This window comes from Phoxinus phoxinus, assembly GCF_949152265.1.
Source record: "Phoxinus phoxinus genome assembly, chromosome: 10".
NCBI classification, from domain to species: Eukaryota; Metazoa; Chordata; class Actinopteri; order Cypriniformes; family Leuciscidae; genus Phoxinus; species Phoxinus phoxinus.
The window spans coordinates 27,061,529-27,085,182 of NC_136885.1; the positions used below are offsets into that span (position 1 = coordinate 27,061,529).

The following is a 23,654-nucleotide window of genomic DNA, read 5'->3' on the forward strand; positions in this document are numbered from 1 at the left end:
ATCCAAGCGGTGCCCATGTTCAACGCATAGATAGACAGTAACGTTTAATATGGGGTTATTATTGTTGCAATATTCCAAATAAATAGATTAATATTCACAAATAAATGTAAAGAGATTCACAAAAATGTATCGAATGCACAAATGAATAGATTAAGATCCACAAATAAATGTAAAGAGTTTCACAAAAAATTATAAAATTCACAAATAAATAAAATGAGATTTGCAAATAAATAAAATATTTACAAATGTTTTCTTATTTTACAAACACAACTCTTCCTGGCATTTATTTGTGAATCGGTTCCTGTGCATTTGTAAATCGCTGCACACATTTGTGAATCGGTTCCTGTGCATTTGTGAATCCCCTCACGCATTTAAGGCCCTGTCCCAAATGGCACACTCCGGACTTGTGGACTTCCTCAGAGTCCACACTTTGCTGACGTCATGTAGTGCAGACCTAAAGGGCCCTTGGTGCGAGTCCACGAGGGCGCATTGAGAGGTATTTTTGGGACAGACTCGATCGTCACGCCGGAAATAGGAAGACGGTCCGGTTGTTGTTTAAATATTATATTTCTACATTTATATATGACTCAGTAAAGCCCTGCCATTCGGTTCTATTTATTTAATGAATCATAATGCGATCGTAGCCTATTATTCAGCAAGCTATTTATGTTTATAAAATATAAATATATATTTATATTTATGTTTGAGATATCAACCACTGGTTGATGACCATAATGTTTGTATAAACTGTAGGTAATAACTGGTAAAATGTACACATAGGTCATAAAAACCCTAATGATATTTACACTTAAATATTTTCTTCTCATCCATGTTAACGTGAGCGAAAGCTCCTCCCATTCGTTGTCTGATTGGCCTTTCGCAAATTCGCAAGGATTCCTGGGTAGTTAAAGTGCGTGAAGCCTGCATCTATGCGGGCTTCGCGGAAGACCGCTTCAAGGGTACAAAGGGGGCGCTGCTGAGCACACTTCAGAGCGTTAACATGATGAATGGGACGGCCTACGGACTCGTAGACTCAGCGAGCACGCGCAATTTAAGTCCACGAGACCGTGGATTTTGAAACACTTCTAGCGCAGACGTGCAGAGAAATCCACAAATAGGTGGACTCCACCCACCGCCTACTCAAGCCAATCAGATAACGGCCACATCGAGCTGGCCAATCGTAGCACGTTATCGCTTCAACCAATCACGTTAGGCTTTACACTCGGGGCGGGAAGTGGGAACTGATTCTTGCATCAATGAAAGGAGCAGCACTGGAGCGCAGTAATAGCGCTGAACTGTGTGTGGTAAAAACACTCTGTCTTCAAAAGATTGTTGGAGTTTAAGGCCTCTTTATATTTCCATCAGGATACACTCAGGGAATTATGATAATCAGAGATCCCGCCGAGCATCATGAACAGTCTCTACACCGGCAAGAGGCGCGTCACAGCGCGTCAAAAGCAAATAGTGAATAGTCTGTTCACTGCTGCCGCTGCAGTTTAAATCATGTAAAACTAGCATGTTTGAAATGTTAACACACATTCCCTATGTGACGTCTGCTTAGCTTTATATGCATAATCGTGCTCTTAACGGCTCTGATCGTAGCCTGCTTATTGACTAGTGCTGGTTACTTAAATCATATTTCGTGATAGTGTACTGGACGCGTCATTGATAGTAAACGGATGCCCGCACTTCTGATGTAGCGGCTACTTCACGCAATTAGGACAAATGTTTTTGCACATTCGCTTTGCCCAGTGTAGATTGCCTCGCACAGGGTAGACACGATGCATGACATTATACGATTTTGCCTTTTAAAGCACAATCGCAGTGACAAATAGCAATAGGATATAAATAAATGTAATGTAGAATACCAAATATAAGCCCAAATGTATAAATACAAAAACATTTGTCCTAATTGCGTGAAGTAGCCGCTACATCAGAAGTGCGGGCATCCGTTTACTATCAATGACTGCCCCGCGTCCAGTACACTATCACGAAATATGATTTAAGTAACCAGCACTAGTCAATAAGCAGGCTACGATCAGAGCCGTTAAGAGCACGATTATGCATATAAAGCTAAGCAGACGTCACATAGGGAATGTGGGTTAACATTTCAAACATGCTAGTTTTACATGATTTAAACTGCAGCGGCAGCGGTGAACAGACAGTGCCTATTTGTGTCGCGCCTCTTGCCGGTGTAGAGACTGTTCATGATGCTCGGGATCTCTGATTATCATAATTCCCTGAGTGTATCCTGATGGAAATATAAAGAGGCCTTAAACTCCAACAATCTTTTGAAAACAGAGTGTTTTTACCACACACAGTTCAGCGCTATTACTGCGCTCCAGTGCTGCTCCTTTCATTGATGCAAGAATCAGTTCCCACTTCCCGCCCCGAGTGTAAAGCCTAACGTGATTGGTTGAAGCGATAACGTGCTACGATTGGCCAGCTCGATGTGGCCGTTATCTGATTGGCTTGAGTAGGCGGTGGGTGGAGTCCACCTATTTGTGGATTTCTCTGCACGTCTGCGCTAGAAGTGTTTCAAAATCCACAAATGCGTGAGGGGATTCACAAATGCACAGGAACCGATTCACAAATGTGTGCAGCGATTTACAAATGCACAGGAACCGATTCACAAATAAATGCCAGGAAGAGTTGTGTTTGTAAAATAAGAAAACATTTGTAAATATTTTATTTATTTGCAAATCTCATTTTATTTATTTGTGAATTTTATAATTTTTTGTGAAACTCTTTACATTTATTTGTGGATCTTAATCTATTCATTTGTGCATTCGATACATTTTTGTGAATCTCTTTACATTTATTTGTGAATATTAATCTATTTATTTGGAATATTGCAACAATAATAACCCCATAAATAACCCCATACACGTCCCTTTAAAGTTATTTGGTATGATATGTGGAATTGTTGGATAATTTGTAAGGTGTTTTTCAAAGAAATTAGTCTATAATAGTGATAATTGTTGGTTGTTGTTGTTTACTCTAACCACATGTTTTGGAGTGTGGTCAACATAATAATAATATATATTATAGCTATAGCTATTAATAATGATAATATAATTACGTTTTTTTTTTTTAAATAATACAATAATATAAAATTGTTGTTGTTGTTATTTCTGACCACGTTTTGAGGTGTGGTCGAGATTATATTAATATAGTATAATTGTTAATGCTAATACAATAACGTATTTTATCAAATAATATTTAAATAATATAATAACATATTTTTAAAAAAAAAACGTAAAAAAAACGTTCTACTTGGCATCAAGGGATGTGACGATGTGGTGTGGTGTGTTTCTGCAACATCACAGAGATCACGTCACGTGTCTCCCTCCGCCCTGCTCGTCTCTGTCTGCTCTGCCGACACTCCCTCCCGCAGAGACACATCAACATCTCTCTAGCAATATCATAATCAAACCTTCATCTCAGAATCACTGCCCCGATAGCAGGTCTTCATCCCAGCATCACTCCAGTATCCAGCGCAGGTTCGCTATGAAGCTACGGAAGCTGATTCTCGATGTCATGGAAACAGATGCTTGAATAAGAGCGTCACATCCCACGGGTACAGATACAACTCACAATAGCAGCGCACATTTTTGCTGTTGACTTTCTATTTAGTCCTATTGTTTTTAGTGGTTTGCTTGTTTTATGTAACAAATTGTGTTAATTTTGGTAAATAATAAAATATAACATTGCGGAGAATGCTAATGTATTTTAGTGTCTCATGACATTTCTCCAGAGATATCTAAGCCCCCAGGGCCGGTTGCTGTGAGGGATAGTACTAGTCAAATAAAAAAGACCATGCAACAAATGGCAAATTAGCCTACTATTCATTTATTAATGCTGCTGTAATGTTATTTTTGATCTGTCTGTTTGTGATAGCCTAGCGTGTTTTGTCTCCTCTTTATAGAAAGTTTGAAGAGGTAATGACGGTCAAGATCCATTGCTGTGAAAAGGCTCATCATGAACGTCTCACCAGTTCTCTCACTTGTGCTGCTCTTCTGTATCAGAGGCAAGTATATATTTCTGCATTACATGCATCACCACCAAGGCAAATCTGTACCATATGGCTTATGATATAGTGAGAGTATGGAGCTCACAGTCAAGGAGAATGATTAAAAAAGAAAAGATTTATGATTAAAATTTTTTTGTGTGATTTAACCAGGAAACCTAACTTGCTTCAGTCCAGTAAATGCAAATTAATTTATAAAGCTGCCATTTAAACATAATTTGAGGACATGAAAGACACTGAGAGAAAAACTAGGTGATAGCCTATGCACATAATTTTTTTCATAAATGTATATTTTAACTTCCTTCTTGCTTTTTCAGATTTGTTTTTTGGGAGATGCTGCAATACTCTGTAGGGGCGTGGCTGTGTAACGTCTTTTTGGACTAATCAAAAATGACAAACCTTAACATTTATTTCATCAGGCATTTGTTGTTTGTTTCTGATGCAGTATCGGGACAGTGCTGGCAGGCTGCAACCTACACGGAGAGCGTGGTGTCTCCGGATCTGAGGAGCAGCAGTATTTTACGGGTTCCGGATGTATCGTCCATGGCCCAGTGTGCGGGGGCCTGCTGTGGTCTCCCGGGCTGTGACCTGGCCTGGTTTTTTGAGCACCGCTGCTATGTGCTCAGTTGTCAGCGAAAAGAAAATTGCCAGCCGAAGCAAAGACCTGGTACTGACTCTCTCCTGGCCTTTTTGCAACGTGGGCCCCCGCAGACACTGGTTCTCCAATCCTTGGTCCGAGGAGAGTCTTTCCCAAACCAATGGCAGCCTCTGCCCAGGCACAAGGGCTCTGAGGACCCTATGAAGGACCTTGCCTTGTTGGAAGGGATTCAAGATTTGGACAACACTGATGCTGAGTATGCTGAGAGCTTTCGAAGTTTGGATGAAGAAAAAAGAGCTGAAGACAGGGATGGGACAACGGTCGAACAAGAAGAAAGCCCTGGGTTATATGCTTGGCCAGTTGTTCAAGGAAAAGAAGAATTCAACCAATCAGAAAAGGAGAGAGTTGGTGAAAGACCGACGACAGTGCAGTACTCTCTTGAAAGTAGCTCCTTTCCCCCAAGTCACTTCCCGGAAATGAGAAATGAAAGCAGATCATCTCTTATTGAAGCAGAATCCGATGTTACGCCCCAAACAACGACTGCACTTAACATATCGGTGAGTGTTGGTTACAGATTAATGCATATTATTTCCAGACACCCTAAAGACATTGGAAACAGACAGGTATATAAATATAATATATACACTATTGTTCAATAGTTTTAAGTCAGACTATTTTTGAAAGAAATTAATATATATATTTTTTTTAAACATTAAACACATTAAATAAATTAAAACAAATCTTGAGCACCAAATCAGCATATTAGAATGATTTCTAAAGGATCATGTGACATTTAAAATTGGAGTAATGGCTGCTGAAAATTCAGCTTAGCCATTTTCAGGAATACATTACATTTGAAAATATAATCAAATAGAATTTTTTTTAAATTGTTAAAATTTAAATTGTAGATTTTAAATTGTAATAATATTTCAATATATATATAAACGTATGTTAAATTTAAATGATCTTCATCTTTAATTATAATATTTTAAATTCTATATATATATATATAAAATTGACAAGGCTGTTCGCAGCAATCAGCAATGAAAGGAACTGGCTTTTCTCTTATAGATGATATTAGCTGCCAATTCATTATCATGACTTGAAATGTCATGATTCTATTTTAATATTGTGGCGTCATTGGGAAACATGGTGTCTCAAATGTACTCTCACTCTGGCCAAGTGCTTAATCAGTCCTTCATGTCTCATCTGCTGTGTCAAAACTTGTGAAATGTGTAAATAACACTTCATCATTATCCTGTTAGAGTCATGTCATTCACTTCTTTCTTTTTTTCTTGTTCTGGTTTCCTGTACTAGTCCAAAGACTCTGGTCGACATTGGTGACAACAGTAGAGTTTGGACAAAACAATGTTTCTTTTATCATTAAAGGTTGAAGAAGACCCACACAACATTTCGTCTGCAACTACTCCGCCTAATGTCCTGCAAGACATCAGCACAGAGCCCTCGAGGTTCAGCGCAGTCAGTAGTTTCTTAAGTACTTCACTCAGCACTGAAGCCACATCGCAGATGATCACAGAAGAGCCAGGTACATCAGATGTGTTTCTGCATTATTTATAATTATTAGTGGTGCTTACTCATGCAAGCAAGCATCCCTGTTATTATTACTCAGATTAACGTTCATTTCACACACTCTCTCTGTTCAGAAAGAGCCCTGTCTGTGTCCATTAAAGGCCCCGTGGAAGCAACACTGCCTCAAAATACAGTTGAACTTAATGCTACTGTTAATCCAGATGACACTTCAGGTACTGTATGGCCTTCTGCATACTGTATCTGCATGTGCTTTATGTGTGAACAGGCTTACTTTTCATTCTGCAGCAGTGGGTATAAATAAGCCTCCTAAAGCTGTCACTCTGCCCAAGAGCCAAGATGTGCTTCTCCAAGAAGGTTCCATCTTCACTATTAATGGCAGTCGTATGTAGCTTGTTTTGTCCATTTCTCTCAGTTTTTTCTTTAGATCATTCATGAGTTTTTAACCAAATGTGCATCCTGATGCTTCCCAGAGAGTGTGGATGATGTTGGAGTTGTCAGCTACCTGTGGGAAAAGGTGGACGGCCCTTTTTGGAAACCTGAGGGGCCTGTTGACACACCTGTACTACAGCTACAGAATCTTTCACCAGGAGAATATACCTTCAAGTAAGTTTAACCTGTCATACTCGACTTGCTCCAAGCGGGATTCAAGCCGGCGTGGGTGTGGGCGCGCTAAAGACCACTTTACACACCACAGGTTTACACACACTCAGCTCTCACTGGCCTATGTCTGCACATTACATAACGACTTAGCTAAGTTTGTACTGTAACAACAATCCTTTGTATTGTATAATTTTCATTCTTCATCTACAATTTGATGTTGAAACCTTTGGTGGGCGATTCCTCCGGGGCTTTCTTTAATTTGGCTTGACCTTCTTAACTCGATCCTGTCCTGGTTTTTGCTTGTCCTACATTAGGCTGACAGTGTCTGATTCCGATGGACATACTGACTCCAGCACTGCCACTGTAAGGGTCAGCAGCCCAAAAGATGACCCTCCTCGGGCCAGACCAGGCAGTGACCAGGTCATCACCCTGCCTCTCAACCACCTCACCTTGTCGGGTAACCACAGCACTGATGACCATGCCATTACCAGTTACCTCTGGAGTCTCCATCCCAGAAGCCTGACCCAGAAAGTCACTATGCAGGTAACTAGATCTTTATTTTAGCCAGTGGGAAAATGTGTTGCACTGAAGTGAAGAACACTTACTGGAGTTTGTCAGTAATGTCTCAGATGTGTATCCTAAAATTCCTAAGAAGAAATAAATGAGACAAATAGAAATTGGAAAACAGGGAAGAACTTTATGTAACACTTTATTTTACAGTGTCCTTATTTACATATGTTACATTAACTTACCATAGTAATAACAGTAAATGATGCATAATTACATGCAACTAACCCTCAACTAAATCCTAATCCTACCTTAAACCTATAGTAAGTACATGTAGTTGCTTAATATTACTCAGAACTTAAATGTATAATTACACTGTAACAATGACACCTTAAAACAAAGTGTAACCAAACTTTATTTTACAGTCCGGTTCCCCATGTTCATAATATGTACTTATTACAGTTATTACAATAACTGGGTAATAACTAGGTATACTAACCCTAAACCTAACCTTAACCCATGTAGGTACACTGTAAGTACATGTAATGTAAAATAAAGTTCAATAGAAAACAGAAATAAATGAGACAATTGCTGTGAGAGTAAAGAGCTGTAAAACTTGTTGTCAACTATATGTTCAGAAGAGATTGTTGTCAAAAACTGGATATGAATCATTACATTGTTCATTTTATATGATTCAAAGGATTCATTTGATAAATTATAACATGACGCATGCAGTCTCTTCTGAAAATAAAAAAAATCTGGAAAATAAAGTCTTTCTCTCCATTTAATCTCATTGCTACCTTTGAGAAACAATTGATTATTAAACAATTGACATAATTCTAGGCGGCACAGTGGCTCAGTAGGTAGCGCTGTCGCAAGAAGGTCCCGGTTCGAGTCCCAGCTGAGCTAGGAGTCTTTTCTATGTAGTTTGCATGTTCTCCTTGTGTCTGCAGAGGTTTCCTTTGGGTGCTCACAATCCAAAAACATGCAGTATTGGTGATTTGGAGATGCTAAAGTGTGTGTGTGTGTGTGTGTGTGTGTGTGTGTGTGTGTGTGTGTGTGTGTGTGTGTGTGTGTGTGTGTGAGTGTGTGTGTGTGTGTGAGTGTGTGTGTGTGTGTGATCGATCGATCCATGGACAGTATCTTGTGAATGGCAAGAGATGGCCATAGAATCACCAAGAGTCGGATATGACTGAAATGGTAATAGATAGAGATAGACATAATTGTAGAGCAGTTGATGTTTTCATATGCTGTGTTTTCAGGATGTGAGATCACCTTTCCTGAAGCTCTCTGATCTCCAGGAGGGTCGGTACACGTTTCAACTGACAGTCACTGACTCCAGAGGTCAACAGGATTCGGACACCATCTCAGTCACTGTGCTACCTGGTAAAACAAACCCACTACACCAATCAGATTCAGTGTGTATAAAGAAAATCTATACATTCTCTATAATTGAATTTTTTTGTTGTGTGGTAGCAAACAAAGCACCAGTCGCTATAACAGGGCCAGACAGGCAACTCTTCCTCCCAGTCGACAGCATCACGTTGAATGGCAGCGACAGCGCCGATGATCAGGCCATCAGCAGCTACCAATGGGACATGATCAGGTACCAGTAGCATTCTTTTAACGTTGGTTCTTTACAATGAACTGGTTCATGAACCAAATTTTTTGTTTGTAAATACATTTAAAGGTAACACTTTATTTGAAGGTACATGTACTTTGTTATTTAATTTGTATTACATTTTTATGTCATATAAATTTGTTATTACTATAGGAATAACAGTAAATTATGTATAATCACAAGTAACCCTAACCCTAACTGTACTCTATAGTAAGTACTTATAGTAAGTAATATTACTCAGTACTTATTTGAGTATGTACAATGTAACTACGTCACCTTAAAATAAAGTGTAACCCATTTAAATTATATCATATATCATTATATATTATATTTTATACAAACATTTATTTACCTACACCTTCTTATTTACTGTTCAAAAGTTTGGGCTTGTAAATTTAATTTACAAAAAAATATTTAATTTAACACACAAAAAAAAACAGTAATAATGTGAAATATTGTAATAATTTGATATAACTGTTTTCTATTTTAATACATTTTAAAATATAATTTATTCCTGTTATGGCAAAGGTGAATTTCCAGCATCCTGCTCAAGAAACATTTCATATTATTAGTAATGTTGAACATAATGTTGAAACTGTGACACATTTTTTTCATGATTCTTTGATGAATAGAAAGTTCAAAAGAACAGCATTTATTTGACATAGAAATGTTTTGTAATAATATAAATCATATTTACTGTCAGTTGAAATTTACTGTTCTTTTAAAAATATATATATTGACCCCAAAACTTTGAACCGTACTGTACATAGGCATTTTATTAATATATATATATATATATATTTTTTTTTTTTTAAAAGTAAGGTACAAAATGTCCCAGGACATCTGGGAAGCATTAAAATGTTAAAGAACCATTAAATCATATTTATTAAACCAGTTCATTGAAACAAACTATTAGAAAAAATGAATTCATGAAAATAAGCCAGACATCTCAACCTCTTACGTTACTGGACAAATGTGGCATGTTTTGCTTCAGTAGAATCTGTTCTTGCTTAACCCTGTATCAACCCTAATTTTCAGTCACCCTTAGTGTTGCATGAATAGTAAAGGATTTTTGGTGAAAATTGTATTGATGTGCCATCACCACTCTCCTATGTAACGGTGAAGTGGCCCTCCAGGCTTGAAGATAAAAGATGCCAGTAAAGCGGTTGCCATAGCAACTGGCCTGAGATCTGGGAATTACAAGATCAAACTGACTGTGACAGATCAGCAGGGACAAACAGACAGCGCAGTCCTGACCGTTAGCATTAAAGAAGGTGAGCAGAATTATGTAAATGTATAAGTAACACATAATATGCATTTCTATAATTCAAACTCTGACATTTAAATGCATGAATGTCATTGCATTACAGAAAATAGAAAACCATTTGGAATTTATTTTAGCGTATAGAATGGTGCACCCTCTTCGCATGGTGGTCAAAAATGAAGTTGTTTTTTTTTTTTTTTTTTTTTTTCATGATTGATGTACTATATTTTAGTTCTATGTTTTTTATTTAACATTTTGTTTTTGGGGGGGATTTTATGGTACTAATTATATTTATGTAGTAGTTGTAATCCATACACTTTTTGAGCATAGTCCTAAAAATTAAATATCAAACTTAAACTGTCATAAATATTGAATGCTTTGGAGCACAGACTTAAGTTTGCTTTAAAGAAGTCACTCTTGACAGATTATTGCTGAAGTGAAAAAAAGTTTTAAAAAGTTATAGAATTTTTACGTTTATAATGAAAAATGCACAAAAATACTATTTCAATTTAGTATATGAAATATATATTTTCCAAAACATGTTTTACTTTAAAACTGCTAGAAAATTAAAGCCCTAAATCTAAACAAAATTTAAGGTTTATATATTAAGAAATTAATTTTCAGTAAGATTTTGTATGGGCGCACTACCAAACGTTTGCACTAGAGGAAATTTGTTGCCCATTCATTTCCAATCCAGTCATTTTTGACTGTGAGGAGTACAAGTGTGACTATTTTTTCAGGACCATTTAACCTTTTTTAATAATGTACATACATTTTTTTTTCTGCTCACATAGCAAGTGCCAAAACCTTTTCCAAGTTTCGTACCATTCCGATGAAGTAAAAACATTCTACAAAAAAATTATAATATATATTTCAGTCAAAAATGACAGAGGAGCACAAGAGGGTTATAAAGAAAGACATCACAAGAACACCTTTCAAGTGAAATATTTCACACAAAAATAAGGACTTTAAATGACAAAACAATAGATATTCTGACAAATAGCGTTCTAGGACGTTTCCAGCAATTCAGTGTGTTGTTAAATTCACAGCCAAAAGCCTTCCACTAGTGGCCCATGCCAGCGGCAGCCACACACTCACTCTGCCCAACAACTCTCTGGTGCTCCGGGGCTCGGTGTCCAACAGCGGAACAGCAAACGTGTCCTTTCTTTGGGTCCGAGATGAACAGAGTCCTGCTGCCGGGGTGAGTGAGTTATTTGTACACCATTTGCTGTGGCTCAGTGTTTTACCTGATGATCTCTCTCTCTCTGGTTTTCATATCTTTCGAGAGTAGGATGTTTTATATGGCTCAGATCACGAGGCCTTCCTTTACCTCGCCAATCTGGTAGAAGGAACGTACCTATTCCAACTCCGGGTCACCGATGCCCAGGGACGCTCCAACATGGCTACGGCCACTGTGGAAGTACGCCCTGGTAAGATATCACTCATTCATTGTAGAAAACAGTTGCTTGATATTTAAAGTGCATAATTTATTTGGCATGTCGCATAGGCTAAGAATACACTGCTGTTCAAAAGTTTGGGGTCGGTAAGATTTTTGATTCCTTTCAAAAAATAAGCTTTTTTTTTGCATGTATTTGATTAAAAACACAGTAAAAACTGTTATATTCAGTAGTATTTATTTTTTACAAATGGAAATAATTATAATAAGCTGATTTGGTGCTCAAGTAAGACTTCTTATCAATGTTGAAAACAATTGTGCTGATTAATATTTTTGTAGAAACCATGATACGCAATTACAACTTTGATGCTTCAAAAAGTTCAAAAAGACATTTTAGAACAAATCATGAATTGAGCAGTTTAGTCCAAATTTTCTGAAGAGACTCGATCACATTGATCAGCGGAAGCTCAACCGAACCTGCCTGACACGCGAACACAAACCTCTTGCGGAAGCTCAAACTGCTTAACACATAAGAATGACCCTCATTGGTTCTTGCTGAAGCTCAAACGTGCTGCGTAACACATGAGAATGACCCTCATTGGTTCTTGCTGAAGCTCAAACGTGCTGCGTAACACATGAGAATGACCCTCATTGGTTCTTGCTGAAGCTCAAACGTGCTGCGTAACACATGAGAATGACCCTCATTGGTTCTTGCACATCAAGCAAACGTGCTTGAGTTTCCGCTTACCACAACTGATGTGTGAGTTGATGAATATTTATGTGAATAAAAGCCTAAATTCTAGTTTGATGCCATTGATATTTGTGTGCAGATCCACGTGAGCGAGAGGAGGTGGAGCTTGAGCTGCAGGTGTGTGTGGCTCAGGTCAGCCAGCTGCAGAAGGACACTGTAGTGAGACAGCTGGCCGCTCTTCTGCACGTTCTGGACTCAGACATTGCACTGAAGGGCCTGCACGGCCAGTCAGACATCAGGTACTACACACACATCAATCAAACTAAAGGACAACTCCATTTTGACTTGTGTTGTTCTTAAATTAAGCTACTTAAGAAACTAACCCTAGTTTAGTTAAAGCCTAAACAGGTTTTTTTTATGTTTAGCACAGTATTTAGGTTCTCAGTGCAGGGTCCTGATGGCACGATCCCAGGCCCAAAGCTCACTCGTCTGCTGAGAAACCAGCTGTTGCGAGAGAAAACCGACTTCTTGCTCTTTAAGGTCTTAAGAGTGGACACAGTCAGTGAGTGACTTGATTTGTTATCTTTTAAAGACATTTTTCAACTTAATTTTCCTTACAACAAATGGTAAAAGTAATTCATATAATAAATTAAAAGGTTTAATGCAGACTTTCTTGTTTTACCTGAATATTTCAGTGTGTTTGCTGCTGTGTTCTGGACGTGGTCAGTGTGACCCCGTTACAAAGAGCTGTTTCTGTGACCCTCTTTGGATGGAAAACCCCATTCTCCGTTTCCTTGAAGATGGCGAGAGCAATTGCGGTTAGTGTGACCTCTCTATTCTATCTCCAAATAAGGCAAATATGTACAGTAAAGGAGACATTTTAAATAAGATAGAAGCAAGTTCAGACCTAAGGTGTGGTCATTTGCGAAATTTTGCGTTCAAAATAACAATTTTTCAATAGGATTATGCACAAGCGGGAGTTTCCTGATGTAGATTTTGCATTGGGTTAGAGGTTGGGCCCGCAAATTGACAACAGAAAGCTGTTTGGTTGGAAAGGGATTTTTGTGTGAGCTGTGCTCCATACAGTGCTATACTATTGACAATGCACGTTTTATTCCTACAAAATGTCACTAATGTGACCAGTAGCACCTCACTGCAGTACACGAGATCCAGGGGGCGGAGTTGGATCCAGATCTAAGGGGTGGAGATTGGTAGGTTTAGGGGTGGGTTTAGGGATCAGGGGGTGGAGATGGGTAGGTTTAGGTATATGTAAGGTGGGAGGAGTTGGATCCCCCCCCCTGGATTTCATATTCTGCAGTGAGGACCATCTCAACGTGACCACACCGTCATTGATGCTTTTTGCTGTGCTAAATTATATAGTGATATTTCTGATGGGCTGTCATGAAAAATCTAGAATGATTGACAGCAGTGTAAAGGCTGAGGGCTGATCTTCTGTCTCCTCTCTGCAGACTGGAGCGTGTTGTATGTCACAATCTCTTGTTTGGTGACAATCATTTTCCTCTTGTCAGTCAGCTGGATTTGCGTCTGCTGCTGTAAAAGGTGATAAAGATTCTATTACTGCATGTAAACAAATGGCCTACAAGTCCAGAATTAAAGGGATAGTTCAGCCAAAAAAAACAAAAAATGTTTTGCCATTGTTTACTCACCCTCATGTTGTTTCAAACCCATACAACTTCTTTTGTGGAACAAAATTATATGTTTTAACTGCTGTTTTCCATCAAAGAACAGTGAATATCACATTTTTAAACTTCAGGATCAACACAAAAGCATCATAAAAGTGGTCCATTTTGTCAAAGCTATTGTCTTCAGATGACTTTGAATATAGTGTACAGGTTGCTCTGTATGGACTGCTTTTACATTTTTGGTGCATTTGTACTCATTCACTTTCATTATATTCAGTGGCCATTTTTTGTTCCATGAGAAACAATGACATAATGGTGATTCTGTGTACTTGTCGTATGAATATCTTAAAACTTTGTTTTGCGCTGTTTTAGAGGAAGACGCTCCAAAGTGAGAAAGAAAACCAAGTACACAATACTGGACAACATGGATGAACAGGAGAGGATGGAACTTCAGCCAAAGTATAGTAAGTTTCAGACCTGATTTCTTGATTCACTTATTTCATACTGCAATATTGCAGAGAGGAATGAAGACAGACATTCTTGCACTCATTGGAGGCTTGTGTTTTTAAGTGGTTCGCACCATTGTTTTTTTTTTTTTAGAGGCAGACCATTAGGTTTGTAATTGTAGTTCATTCTGCATTCACTTTTCTTTGCTTTGTCATTTTAGATATTAAACACAGGAGCACAAAGCACAACTCGAGTCTGATGATGTCAGAATCAGAGCTGGACAGTGAGCAGGACAACATTTTCAACAATCGGAGATCCGATAAAGCTCGGAACAGAGCCAATGGAGTGGTCAGAAATGGAGACACTCTCAGCCTTTGTCCTGTGGAGGGTTGAGTCTCACGTGGACAAATAGACATTTCTTAATGGTGGATATTTACAACGCAAGGGTGTTGTTGAATATTCCACAAATATAGATAAAGACTGGCTGAATGAATGAGCTACTAAACGTAATGACTACTGAATGCAGTTGGTCTTGCAATGAATAATCATGGTTTGCTAAATGATTCAGTACATTTAGTTTTTCAGTTACCAATAGCATATACAATCTGAATATAAAAAGACATGTGCATTCAACTCACACAATCGCAGTTTTCCTCAGTACTGTATGTGCTTAATAATGCTTGTATGTTCAGTGACACAGTGCAAGCAATAGACTGGTTATTTTGCTATTTATAAGATGCTTCTATGATCAATTTTAGGGAGAAGCTGCAAATAACTGATCTTTTAGAAAAGCAAAATTAAAAAAGAAAGCAAATATCAATCTTCTTTATGCAAGACCATTTTAACTGTACTGAACTTTTTGAATGTTAATGCTCCTGATTAAAATGCACTCTTTTTGTTATGATTTTTAGGTATTTCAGTCTTGTCTCTGATACTTTACTGTATCTTTTTATCGTTCTGGTTTTACAAGCTTTTCAAATTTCTGCTTCAGCTGGAATTGCAATAGAAGCCATTTGTACCAGGCACATTGTGACGGGGAGATGCATTTCTTAAATATTCTTTTTTGTTTTAATGCAGCTGGAGATGAAAATAAATAAAGACGTGGCCCTTTACAGAGGTTAAGACTGTTTTATAACTAAAATAAGAGTTCAATATTTATAGTAGCATTGTCAGAAATGTCATGAAAGTGTGCATTTACTTAGTTTAGTTGATCCAATTCATCACTAATAGCAGAAGTTGAAATGTCCAGAGGTAAAGTTTCAGCTGTATTTATTAGTCTTTACATCTTCATGCACTTATCTGCAAACATTTCAATCCTAAGTACAAAAATGTATATACTTCTAAACATACAGTTTACAATACAATTAGGTATATCAATTGAGAATTAATATTTACAACAATTAAAAAAAACACTAACATTGAGGACAGTTTAATTAAAAAAGAAATACATTGGCACAACATTTGGCCACAATGACAATTTTGTTAACTTGCTAGACAAATCTCTATACAGTACTTCAATACCTCAAATCAGAACAGTTTAATCACCCAAATATATCCCATCATTTCGATTTTTAGATTCTACATTTTGCAGAAGCTTTTATCCAAAGCGACTTACAAAAGAGAAACAAAAAACCTTCACAGTCAATGTTTCATGTTTAGCAGTCTTACTCTATTTCTAGATGTACAAAAATAGAACACTTAGTAAGTTTAACATTTACACTCTGGAATAGCATTTCTTTTTTTTTTTGCAAAAGGTTGTGCTTTTATTTCTCACTGGATCAACCCTCAATCCCTATATTTGTACATCCTTAAAGGATAATTCCGGTATTTAAGACCTTGAGTCTATATTGTAGTTTGTTTTGGATGAACAAGAGTGGTGGACAAATTTTTTTTGACAATGGTTCCTCTCTCGAGTTTTTGACTATAAAAGAATTGGCCATGGACCCATTTAACATTGGAGTCAATGTGCATGTCCGAAAATGTCATTAAAACAGCCAATGATGTTCGTTTACAAATCTGTTAAACTCACCGAGTGGTTGGTGTTAGTTGATGATTATAAACAATATATCGTCGCAATATATGATTCCAATCCGTTTATTTTGCTATAGTGGAACTATTTTTTCAACAATGGGATTTTACAAAATGACGAATAAAACACGACAGAAACTGTATTTCGCAACACTTTTTGTTTCTGGAACATCAACTAACATCACTAATCACTCGGTGAGTTGCACAGTTTTGAAAAATAATGTTAAAGGTTGTTTTAATGACATTTTCGGACATGCACATTGACTCCCATGTTAAATGGGTCCATGGCCAATTCTTTTATAGTCAAAAACTCGAGAGAGGAACCATTGTCAAAAAAATGTTGTCCACCACTCTTGTTCATCCAAAACAAACTACAATATAGACTCAAGGTGTTAAATACCGGAATTATCCTTTAATCATAAATTGGGTTTGCTTATTTTTGTGTGCCTAAATGAATCAACGACAGCTACACTGCAAAAATAAAATAAAAATGAAACTTGGTAAAAAATCATTCACAAAAACGTTACATATTAAAGAAATCTCATCTTACACAATTACACAAAAATAGGTTTGTCTTGTTTTAAAGATGTTTAGCTATTTTTACATAAAAATAAAGTTTTTTTGTAGTGTATGTTAAGTCTTATTTCAGAGCAACTAGGTTACTTCAATCAGTTATGATGGACAGAATATGAAAGAGGGTAAAATGTACCACCCCTTTTTTACAGCAAATATCTAAAATACCAGTCATCATAATGTCTCTGCTCTTTGAGAACATCAATTCGTATAGTCAATATTCAGTTACATCTGACTAAAAGAGAGAATGATTCAGTGTTTTTGTAGATTATGTTTTTATGATGGTCTTGCTCGAATAATGGTACACTACAATTGTATTATTTGCTCTAACCACTAGTACTAACCATTGTCTTCAAGGAGAGAGTCCCCCCAAACACATGTACTTTACTTCCAGATACTCATCAATGCCATATTTGGATCCTTCTCTGCCCAGTCCAGACTGTTTGATTCCACCAAAAGAGGCTTCTGTGGCGGAGATCAGACCTTCGTTGACCCCGACCATGCCCACCTCCATCTGCTCGGCTACTCGCCAGATCTGACTGATGTCTCTGGAGTAAAAGTAGCCTGTTGGGAAAAAAAACAGTCTTGAATGCTATGCCACTGAAAAAGACTAGAGCTAGCTGTTCTTGTTTGCTTTATTTACTGTCCTCTAATGGGGTGCACTCACTTGCCCATCCAGATACATTAGGGTACCGTACAATAGAGCTAAAGGAAAATGTGATTTTTGTGGTTCCATAATATATATATATATATATATATATATATTCAAAATTCTAATGTAGTCGATTGTACATGCCTTTCAACCAACAAGAAACACACATCATCTTTTCAACCATGTCTGATAATAAATAAACAGGCATGTGAGAAAAAGTGGCCAAACTCAAGACTGTCCAAAAAAAAAAAACTTTGTAAACTCTGAAATGTAGAGACTACATTAGAAAAAAAACATGATTAATTTGTACAGATGGACAAACCTGCTAAACCAACAGGAGAAGCATTGGCAATAGCAAGTGCCTCCTGTTCGGTGTTGAACCTGTAGAAAAAAAACAGAAAAAAAAAAACAGTCAGCAGCTGGCAGAAGACTCAACCAGACATGTTAAATCAATTAACCTGAAACATGTCGCTCATTAAAACCTATTCACGAAACATGTTATGATGTTAAATAAAAAAAGAAACAATTTTAATAAATCTAAATATTTTCATAAAAATGAAATTAAACTTTTCACTCAAATAATGTTGGCAATATAATGAAATCTGTAGATAGATAAATCTGTAATGAAAAAGAAAATGGTTTAAATGACTACATTTGAGGTTAACAGCAAGTTACATAATACAACAACCTGTAATTACTCACTTAACAACAGGAATAAGGGGTCCAAAGGTCTCCTCCCGCATACAGAGCATGTCAGTGGTGACATTGGACAGCAGGGTGGGCTGCATGAAGGAGCCCTCCAGCCTCTTCCCTCCTCGAACTATGACTGCTCCCTGTGCCACAGCATCTGCAACCTGACCCTCCACCTGAGAGAAACACCAGCATTAAATCCTTTCATCTCACAACTATCTGTGTGTGTCAGTGTTGCCAAGTCGGGCTACTCTTATACTGTTACCACGGGGTGTTGTTTTAGTCTGCTCAAATTTTTACCCCCTGGAACGCCAATTGGGCTAGTTTTGATTAGCAATTAGACTTTTTTTAATGCAGACCTGGCAACCCTGGTGTGTGTGTGTGGGTTACCAGGTTGCCAGTTATGAAGCACCTTCTCTGCGGCGCGGGTGTTGATGAGCGGCCCCTGTGTGGTGGTGGGCTCTGAGCCGTGGCCAATCTTCAGCTCGCCATCCATAGCCTTCGCCAGCTTTTCCATGAAAGCATCGTGAATCCCACTCTGCACCAAAAAGCGGTTGGAGCACACACAGGTCTACAGCAGAGATGAGTACAAGATGTGTTACGAGTGAGGAGAACAGCTGGTTACAAAAATGTCATACACACCATGATATTTACATGCAAAGGCAAAAAAGTGTACAAAGGCACTTCAAAGAATATCATTGTACTTAATCCTGACGAGTACCTATATTTCCAATATTTTACTCATTGTTTATGAAAAATATTCACTAAACTTTTTAGGTTAGGGATACACAATATATATCGGCCACCATATCGGTATCGGCAGATATGTTAAAAAAAAATTGGCTGATATATTAAAGCTGATAAATGATGGATTATTTCCTTCAGGTGAGATATTACTTCAAAAAGGAAAATACAGTTAAGTGGAAGAAGTGCAGCACAAGTCTGTCATATAGGCTACATAAAATTATAATGAGAGCATTATAATTGTGTGCTTGGTACACTTTTGTTTTTGTAATCAAAATGTATGTAAAAATTTTGGATTATGATTCATCGGCCAATATATTCGTTATCGGCCTTTAAATATAAAGAATTATCGGTAATCGGTATCAGTCAAAATGTTTATATCGGTGCATCCCTAGTTTAAGTGAATCTAAAAAAGAAATGTATTAGTCATATTTCTCCCCAAAATAAACAGGAAAAAATTAGAAACAATATTTTGCATAAATTAATACTATTAAGATTTTTTCATGAAAATTAACCACATTTTCCTCACAATTCCCATTACTGTAATGCTTAATATAAAATTCATGAATGCAATTATAATTTAAATAAAAAAAGTTATTATTAAAATATTATACAAATATATTTATCTAAATTAAAAAATAATTCATTCATCATGCTAGCAGATTATTTCTGAATTTACAACAAAAATAACTAAGCAATAACTTTATTGTGTACATTATTGCGATTTAAAAATGACATTCACCTGGCCTGAGTTCCTGAATTTGGAGACCATCGCTCCGGCAACGGCTTTATCAACATCTGCGCTGTCAAACACAATAAAGGGAGCGTGTCCTCCTAACTCCATGGAGACCTTTTTGACCGTTCCTGCAGCATGTCTCAGTAGTATCTGCAAAAGCATTTATTTAGGTAATTACTAAATTATGGCGAACATTAAATGTTGACTGCACACATAAATGGGTGGATGTTTACCTTGCCAGTGGCCGTGGAGCCGGTAAATGAGATTTTGGCCACTAGAGGGTCCGTGCAGAGCAGCTCTCCCACAGCGGGGGTCTTTTCTCTTGAGCAGGGCACCACATTAAACACCCCTGGAGGAATGCCAGCCTGAACCGACAACTAGATAGGAATACAATAGATTATAAATTCTTTATAATCAAAATAATTCTTTATAATATAATACAAATCTTACTGACTCCAAACTTTTGAACCGTAATGTATCTATAATGCAGACTAGTTTAATGTCAAGTTAACTAAGCTTTAATGGAAACCGACAGACCTCAGCAAGGGCCAGAGCAGAGAGAGGTGTGTCCTCAGCCGGCTTCACCACTACAGTACAGCCCACCGCAAGCGCGGCGCCAACCTTCCTGGTTATCATGGCACTGGGGAAATTCCACTGTAGGGAGAGAAAGTTGAAAATCACAACTGCCAGTTTTAGTTTAGCTCATTGATTCCTGTTGGTGTTATATGTTATCAGAACGTAGAAGGAAGTCTCACAGGTGTGATGATGGAAGCCACTCCCACCGGCTGCTTGAGTAACAGGATCTTGCGGTCCTTGGCTGAAGGTGCAACAATATCTCCATATACACGTCTGGCCTCTTCAGAGAACCACTCCAGAAAGGAGGCAGAATATGTAATCTCTCCAAGAGACTCCTTCAAGGGCTTCCCCTGTACACACATATGTGTTATAACTCCTAATATCTGGATCCTTGTAAATGGACACGTTAAGAAGTTGTACACTGAATGTAATAGGTCAGTACACCTACACACTCTGCTGTGATCAACTTGGCAAGATCGTCCCTGTGCTGAATGACCAGATCGAACCATTTCCGCAACAAAATGCTTCTTTCCTGCAAAGAGAAATCAATATGAGGAGAACTGATTTTTATATAAAATGAAATTATAACTTTGTTTATAAAAAATTATAATACTAAAACAGTAATATTGTGAAATATTATAAAAATTTCTGATTCTAATATGCTGATATGGTGCTCAAGAAAATTGTGAAATTTCTTATTAGCAATGTTAAAAAAAGTTCAGCTTAATATTTTTGAAGGAACCGGTATTTTTTTTAGATTTCTTTGATGAATAGAAAGTTAAAAAATGCAGCATTTATTGGAAATAGGACATTTCTGTAACAATGTAAAAGCATTTTGTCTCTTTTGTTCAATTTAATGCATCTTTGCTGAATAAATGTATTAATGCAACACTATGGTACTATGTAAATAGACTATATTTATGCACTATATGTTACATTTTTGTTTATTTTCGGGAGAAATATGAACTGTATTTAAGGGAGAAAACAATTGTAAACTAAAGTGAATATTTTTCTAAATAATGAATGGGAAAAGTGGAACTTTAGGTAAATACCACGGTGTACACACACACACACACACACCCACACACGCATATATCTATCAAAGCGCCATGATAATACAATTTAACCACCCCCCAGTACGTTTTTAAAAACTGTACATTAGTAAAAATGGTTAACGTAAGTTACCGGTTCGTTCTTGTAAAGAAGTATATGCAGAATAGTTATAAATGACAATCCTACAAAATAATAACATTTCCCACACATTAATTTCACCTTGGCTGTATGACTCTTCCACAGGTGAAACGCTTTGTATGCAGCATTGACAGCGTCCTGAGCTTCCTTAGTACCGCAGTTTGACACCTTCGCGATTTCTTCTCCGGTGGCTGGATCTAACACGGGGAATGTGGATGCAGCGGAGACCCAGCGCCCATCTATGAAGCCTTCAGTCCGCAGGAGCTGCGCTGACACGTCGAGGCTGTACGGCCGCTGCAGCATGATGGGTGCTGTGGGTAGGCCAGAGAACACCTGCCGAAGAATACACCGACCTCTTGAGAGATATAAACTGCCCATGTTAAAACCTGACAGGCCTAATGACACAACACCTCTGTTTGTCTGTCTGCAGGCTGAGTCAAGCGCAATCCAGAGGGCGGTCGCTTTAAAACATAGACTGTAAAAAAAAAACAAAAAAAAACAAAAAACACGTGATTATGCGCTTGTAACAGTATTTCCTTATTTCTGCTCATATAATAACGTTAGCTGAAAAAATAGCTTAGTTAATTTCGGCTCTTACTCTCAAAACGCTAAAGTCGGAGTATTAAAACTGAATTATAAGACAATAATGTGGATCGTTTGGATTGCATGTTGCATACACTCTGCTTTTCACTCACTGCAAAGCAGGAAATTCGATCGGGTTCAAGAGACGGTAGTGAGTGATGGAAGGCGACATTAGCGACGTGACGACCGATTCATGAAAGAGTCGGAACTTTTTAACGAATCAATTGAACCGGTTACAAACAGTACCAAATACCTTTTAAAGGGCACCTATTATGACATTTAAAATGTTCCTAATGTTGTTTAGGGAGTCCCCAACAACAGTTGTACATGCATGCAATGACAAAAAACACTTTTGTTTTCGTATAATATGCATTTATTTTTACCTGATTTGCTCACCGACTCCCAAATGATTCGTTTAACGACTCGTTTTCCAAACCCCTCCTTTGCGCGACGCTATCTGCGTTGATTGGTCAGATGACCCAGCAGTGTTTACAGAGATAATACTTATTTTTAACACGGAGTACAATGATGCTTTTATCAATTAAATTGTATTATAATAATGATTATAGTCCACTGCTTTATAGTTTGTAGTAAAAAACGAAAAATAAGATAAATAATTTAATGTTATGTTAGCGAGCATAGCCCAGAGTTCATATTGTAAAAGCACAATCAGTCTTTGTTTGCGTTCGCCCGATGCATAAACATAACGTTTTTACAAAAAAAAAAATGCAGTTACGTTACAGTTATTACTCTATTCTTTAGACAACTCCGAAAACAACGACAAACACTTCACATATCTCAATACAATTGTCATTGAAGACCTAGAAGCTAAACGGTGCTTACACAACAAACAAAATAATAATTAAGCATGCTACATAAAACATAAAAGCAACAATTATTAATAACACTTACAGGTTGTGATACGGAGGAGGAAGCTGATGCAAATACACTTGGAACTGAACCTTCCTTCAATATCAGCCGGCTCGCGAATCCAAGTTTGATTGCATTTAAAAAGCAATCGTCTTCAAAATGACGCGAACAAAGCACAAGGCTCGGACTATACTTCTGTGGTATAGTGAATTGTAGCCACTTAGTCTTCAAATGCTCCTCCTTGGGCAGATGAAAAAAGTTTGCTTTTGAGCCGCACTTCAGAACACAGCGTCTCGTCGCCATGATATTTTCCCCTGGCCTTGGAGCGCAATAAGTGGGCGTATCGTATTCTAATAACTTGACAAGTTGACGTCATCTAGTCAGAGAAAAAGCTTCGGTCTTCTAACGATTCATAAAAATGACTCAGAGTCGACTCTCACTTTTGAAAGACAATAACTTTATATACGGTGCACTTTCATATTTCAAACTTTGCAGGATGTTTTTGTTCACTTAGATCTATGTTACACACTACATGAAAGATAAATTTCAAAATTCCATAATAGGTGCCCTTTAATGACCACACAGTAGCCTATGCTTGTTCGACTTCAACCATGCGCTGCACAGTCCGATCGGTGAATGACATCAAAGTACCGCGAGAGCGAAT

General features: G+C 37.5%; 2 protein-coding genes across 5 annotated transcripts; one reads left to right on the top strand and one right to left on the bottom strand.

The window, feature by feature from the left end:
• The first annotated feature begins 3,330 nt into the window (after positions 1 to 3,330).
• kiaa0319 (KIAA0319) lies at positions 3,331 to 15,416 on the top strand. Its single transcript, XM_079626068.1, has 19 exons — positions 3,331 to 3,580; positions 3,929 to 4,030; positions 4,476 to 5,185; positions 6,018 to 6,174; positions 6,293 to 6,391; positions 6,465 to 6,560; positions 6,650 to 6,782; positions 7,094 to 7,322; positions 8,549 to 8,672; positions 8,763 to 8,892; positions 10,033 to 10,181; positions 11,221 to 11,372; positions 11,463 to 11,601; positions 12,398 to 12,557; positions 12,684 to 12,820; positions 12,954 to 13,076; positions 13,728 to 13,818; positions 14,274 to 14,365; positions 14,569 to 15,416. The coding sequence occupies exons 2-19, from the start codon at positions 3,982 to 3,984 to the stop codon at positions 14,739 to 14,741; spliced, it is 2,943 nt and encodes a 980-aa protein (XP_079482194.1). The 5' UTR covers positions 3,331 to 3,580; positions 3,929 to 3,981; the 3' UTR covers positions 14,742 to 15,416.
• A 1,423-nt stretch (positions 15,417 to 16,839) lies between these two features.
• aldh5a1 (aldehyde dehydrogenase 5 family, member A1 (succinate-semialdehyde dehydrogenase)) lies at positions 16,840 to 23,654 on the bottom strand. Of its 4 annotated transcripts, none has more exons than XM_079624890.1 (11): positions 23,558 to 23,654; positions 21,620 to 22,013; positions 20,796 to 20,879; positions 20,527 to 20,697; positions 20,309 to 20,425; positions 20,005 to 20,148; positions 19,778 to 19,921; positions 18,704 to 18,862; positions 18,304 to 18,467; positions 17,924 to 17,982; positions 16,840 to 17,513 (listed from the first exon to the last, which is right to left on the bottom strand). In XM_079624890.1, the coding sequence occupies exons 2-11, from the start codon at positions 21,914 to 21,916 to the stop codon at positions 17,302 to 17,304; spliced, it is 1,551 nt and encodes a 516-aa protein (XP_079481016.1). In that variant the 5' UTR covers positions 21,917 to 22,013; positions 23,558 to 23,654; the 3' UTR covers positions 16,840 to 17,301. The 4 variants fall into 4 exon arrangements, with proteins under 4 accessions (XP_079481016.1, XP_079481015.1, XP_079481017.1 ...); XM_079624889.1 differs by lacking the exon at positions 23,558 to 23,654 and adding an exon at positions 22,234 to 22,351 and having other exon boundaries at positions 17,000 to 17,513; XM_079624891.1 differs by lacking the exon at positions 23,558 to 23,654 and adding an exon at positions 22,137 to 22,234 and having other exon boundaries at positions 17,000 to 17,513.

Excerpts from the sequence above, each read along its gene's own strand:
- kiaa0319 (XM_079626068.1), top strand. The coding sequence starts at position 3,982 with ATGAACGTCTCACCAGTTCTCTCACTTGTGCTGCTCTTCTGTATCAGA. Across the intron at positions 6,783-7,093 it reads CCAGGAGAATATACCTTCAA|GCTGACAGTGTCTGATTCCG; the intron begins GTAAGTTTAACC and ends GTCCTACATTAG. Across the intron at positions 12,821-12,953 it reads CTTAAGAGTGGACACAGTCA|TGTGTTTGCTGCTGTGTTCT; the intron begins GTGAGTGACTTG and ends TGAATATTTCAG.
- aldh5a1 (XM_079624889.1), bottom strand. The coding sequence starts at position 22,292 with ATGTCGCCTTCCATCACTCACTACCGTCTCTTGAACCCGATCGAATTT. Across the intron at positions 20,149-20,308 it reads CTGCTCTGGCCCTTGCTGAG|TTGTCGGTTCAGGCTGGCAT; the intron begins GTCTGTCGGTTT and ends ATTCCTATCTAG. Across the intron at positions 17,514-17,923 it reads TTCTCCTGTTGGTTTAGCAG|GCTACTTTTACTCCAGAGAC; the intron begins GTTTGTCCATCT and ends TTTTCCCAACAG.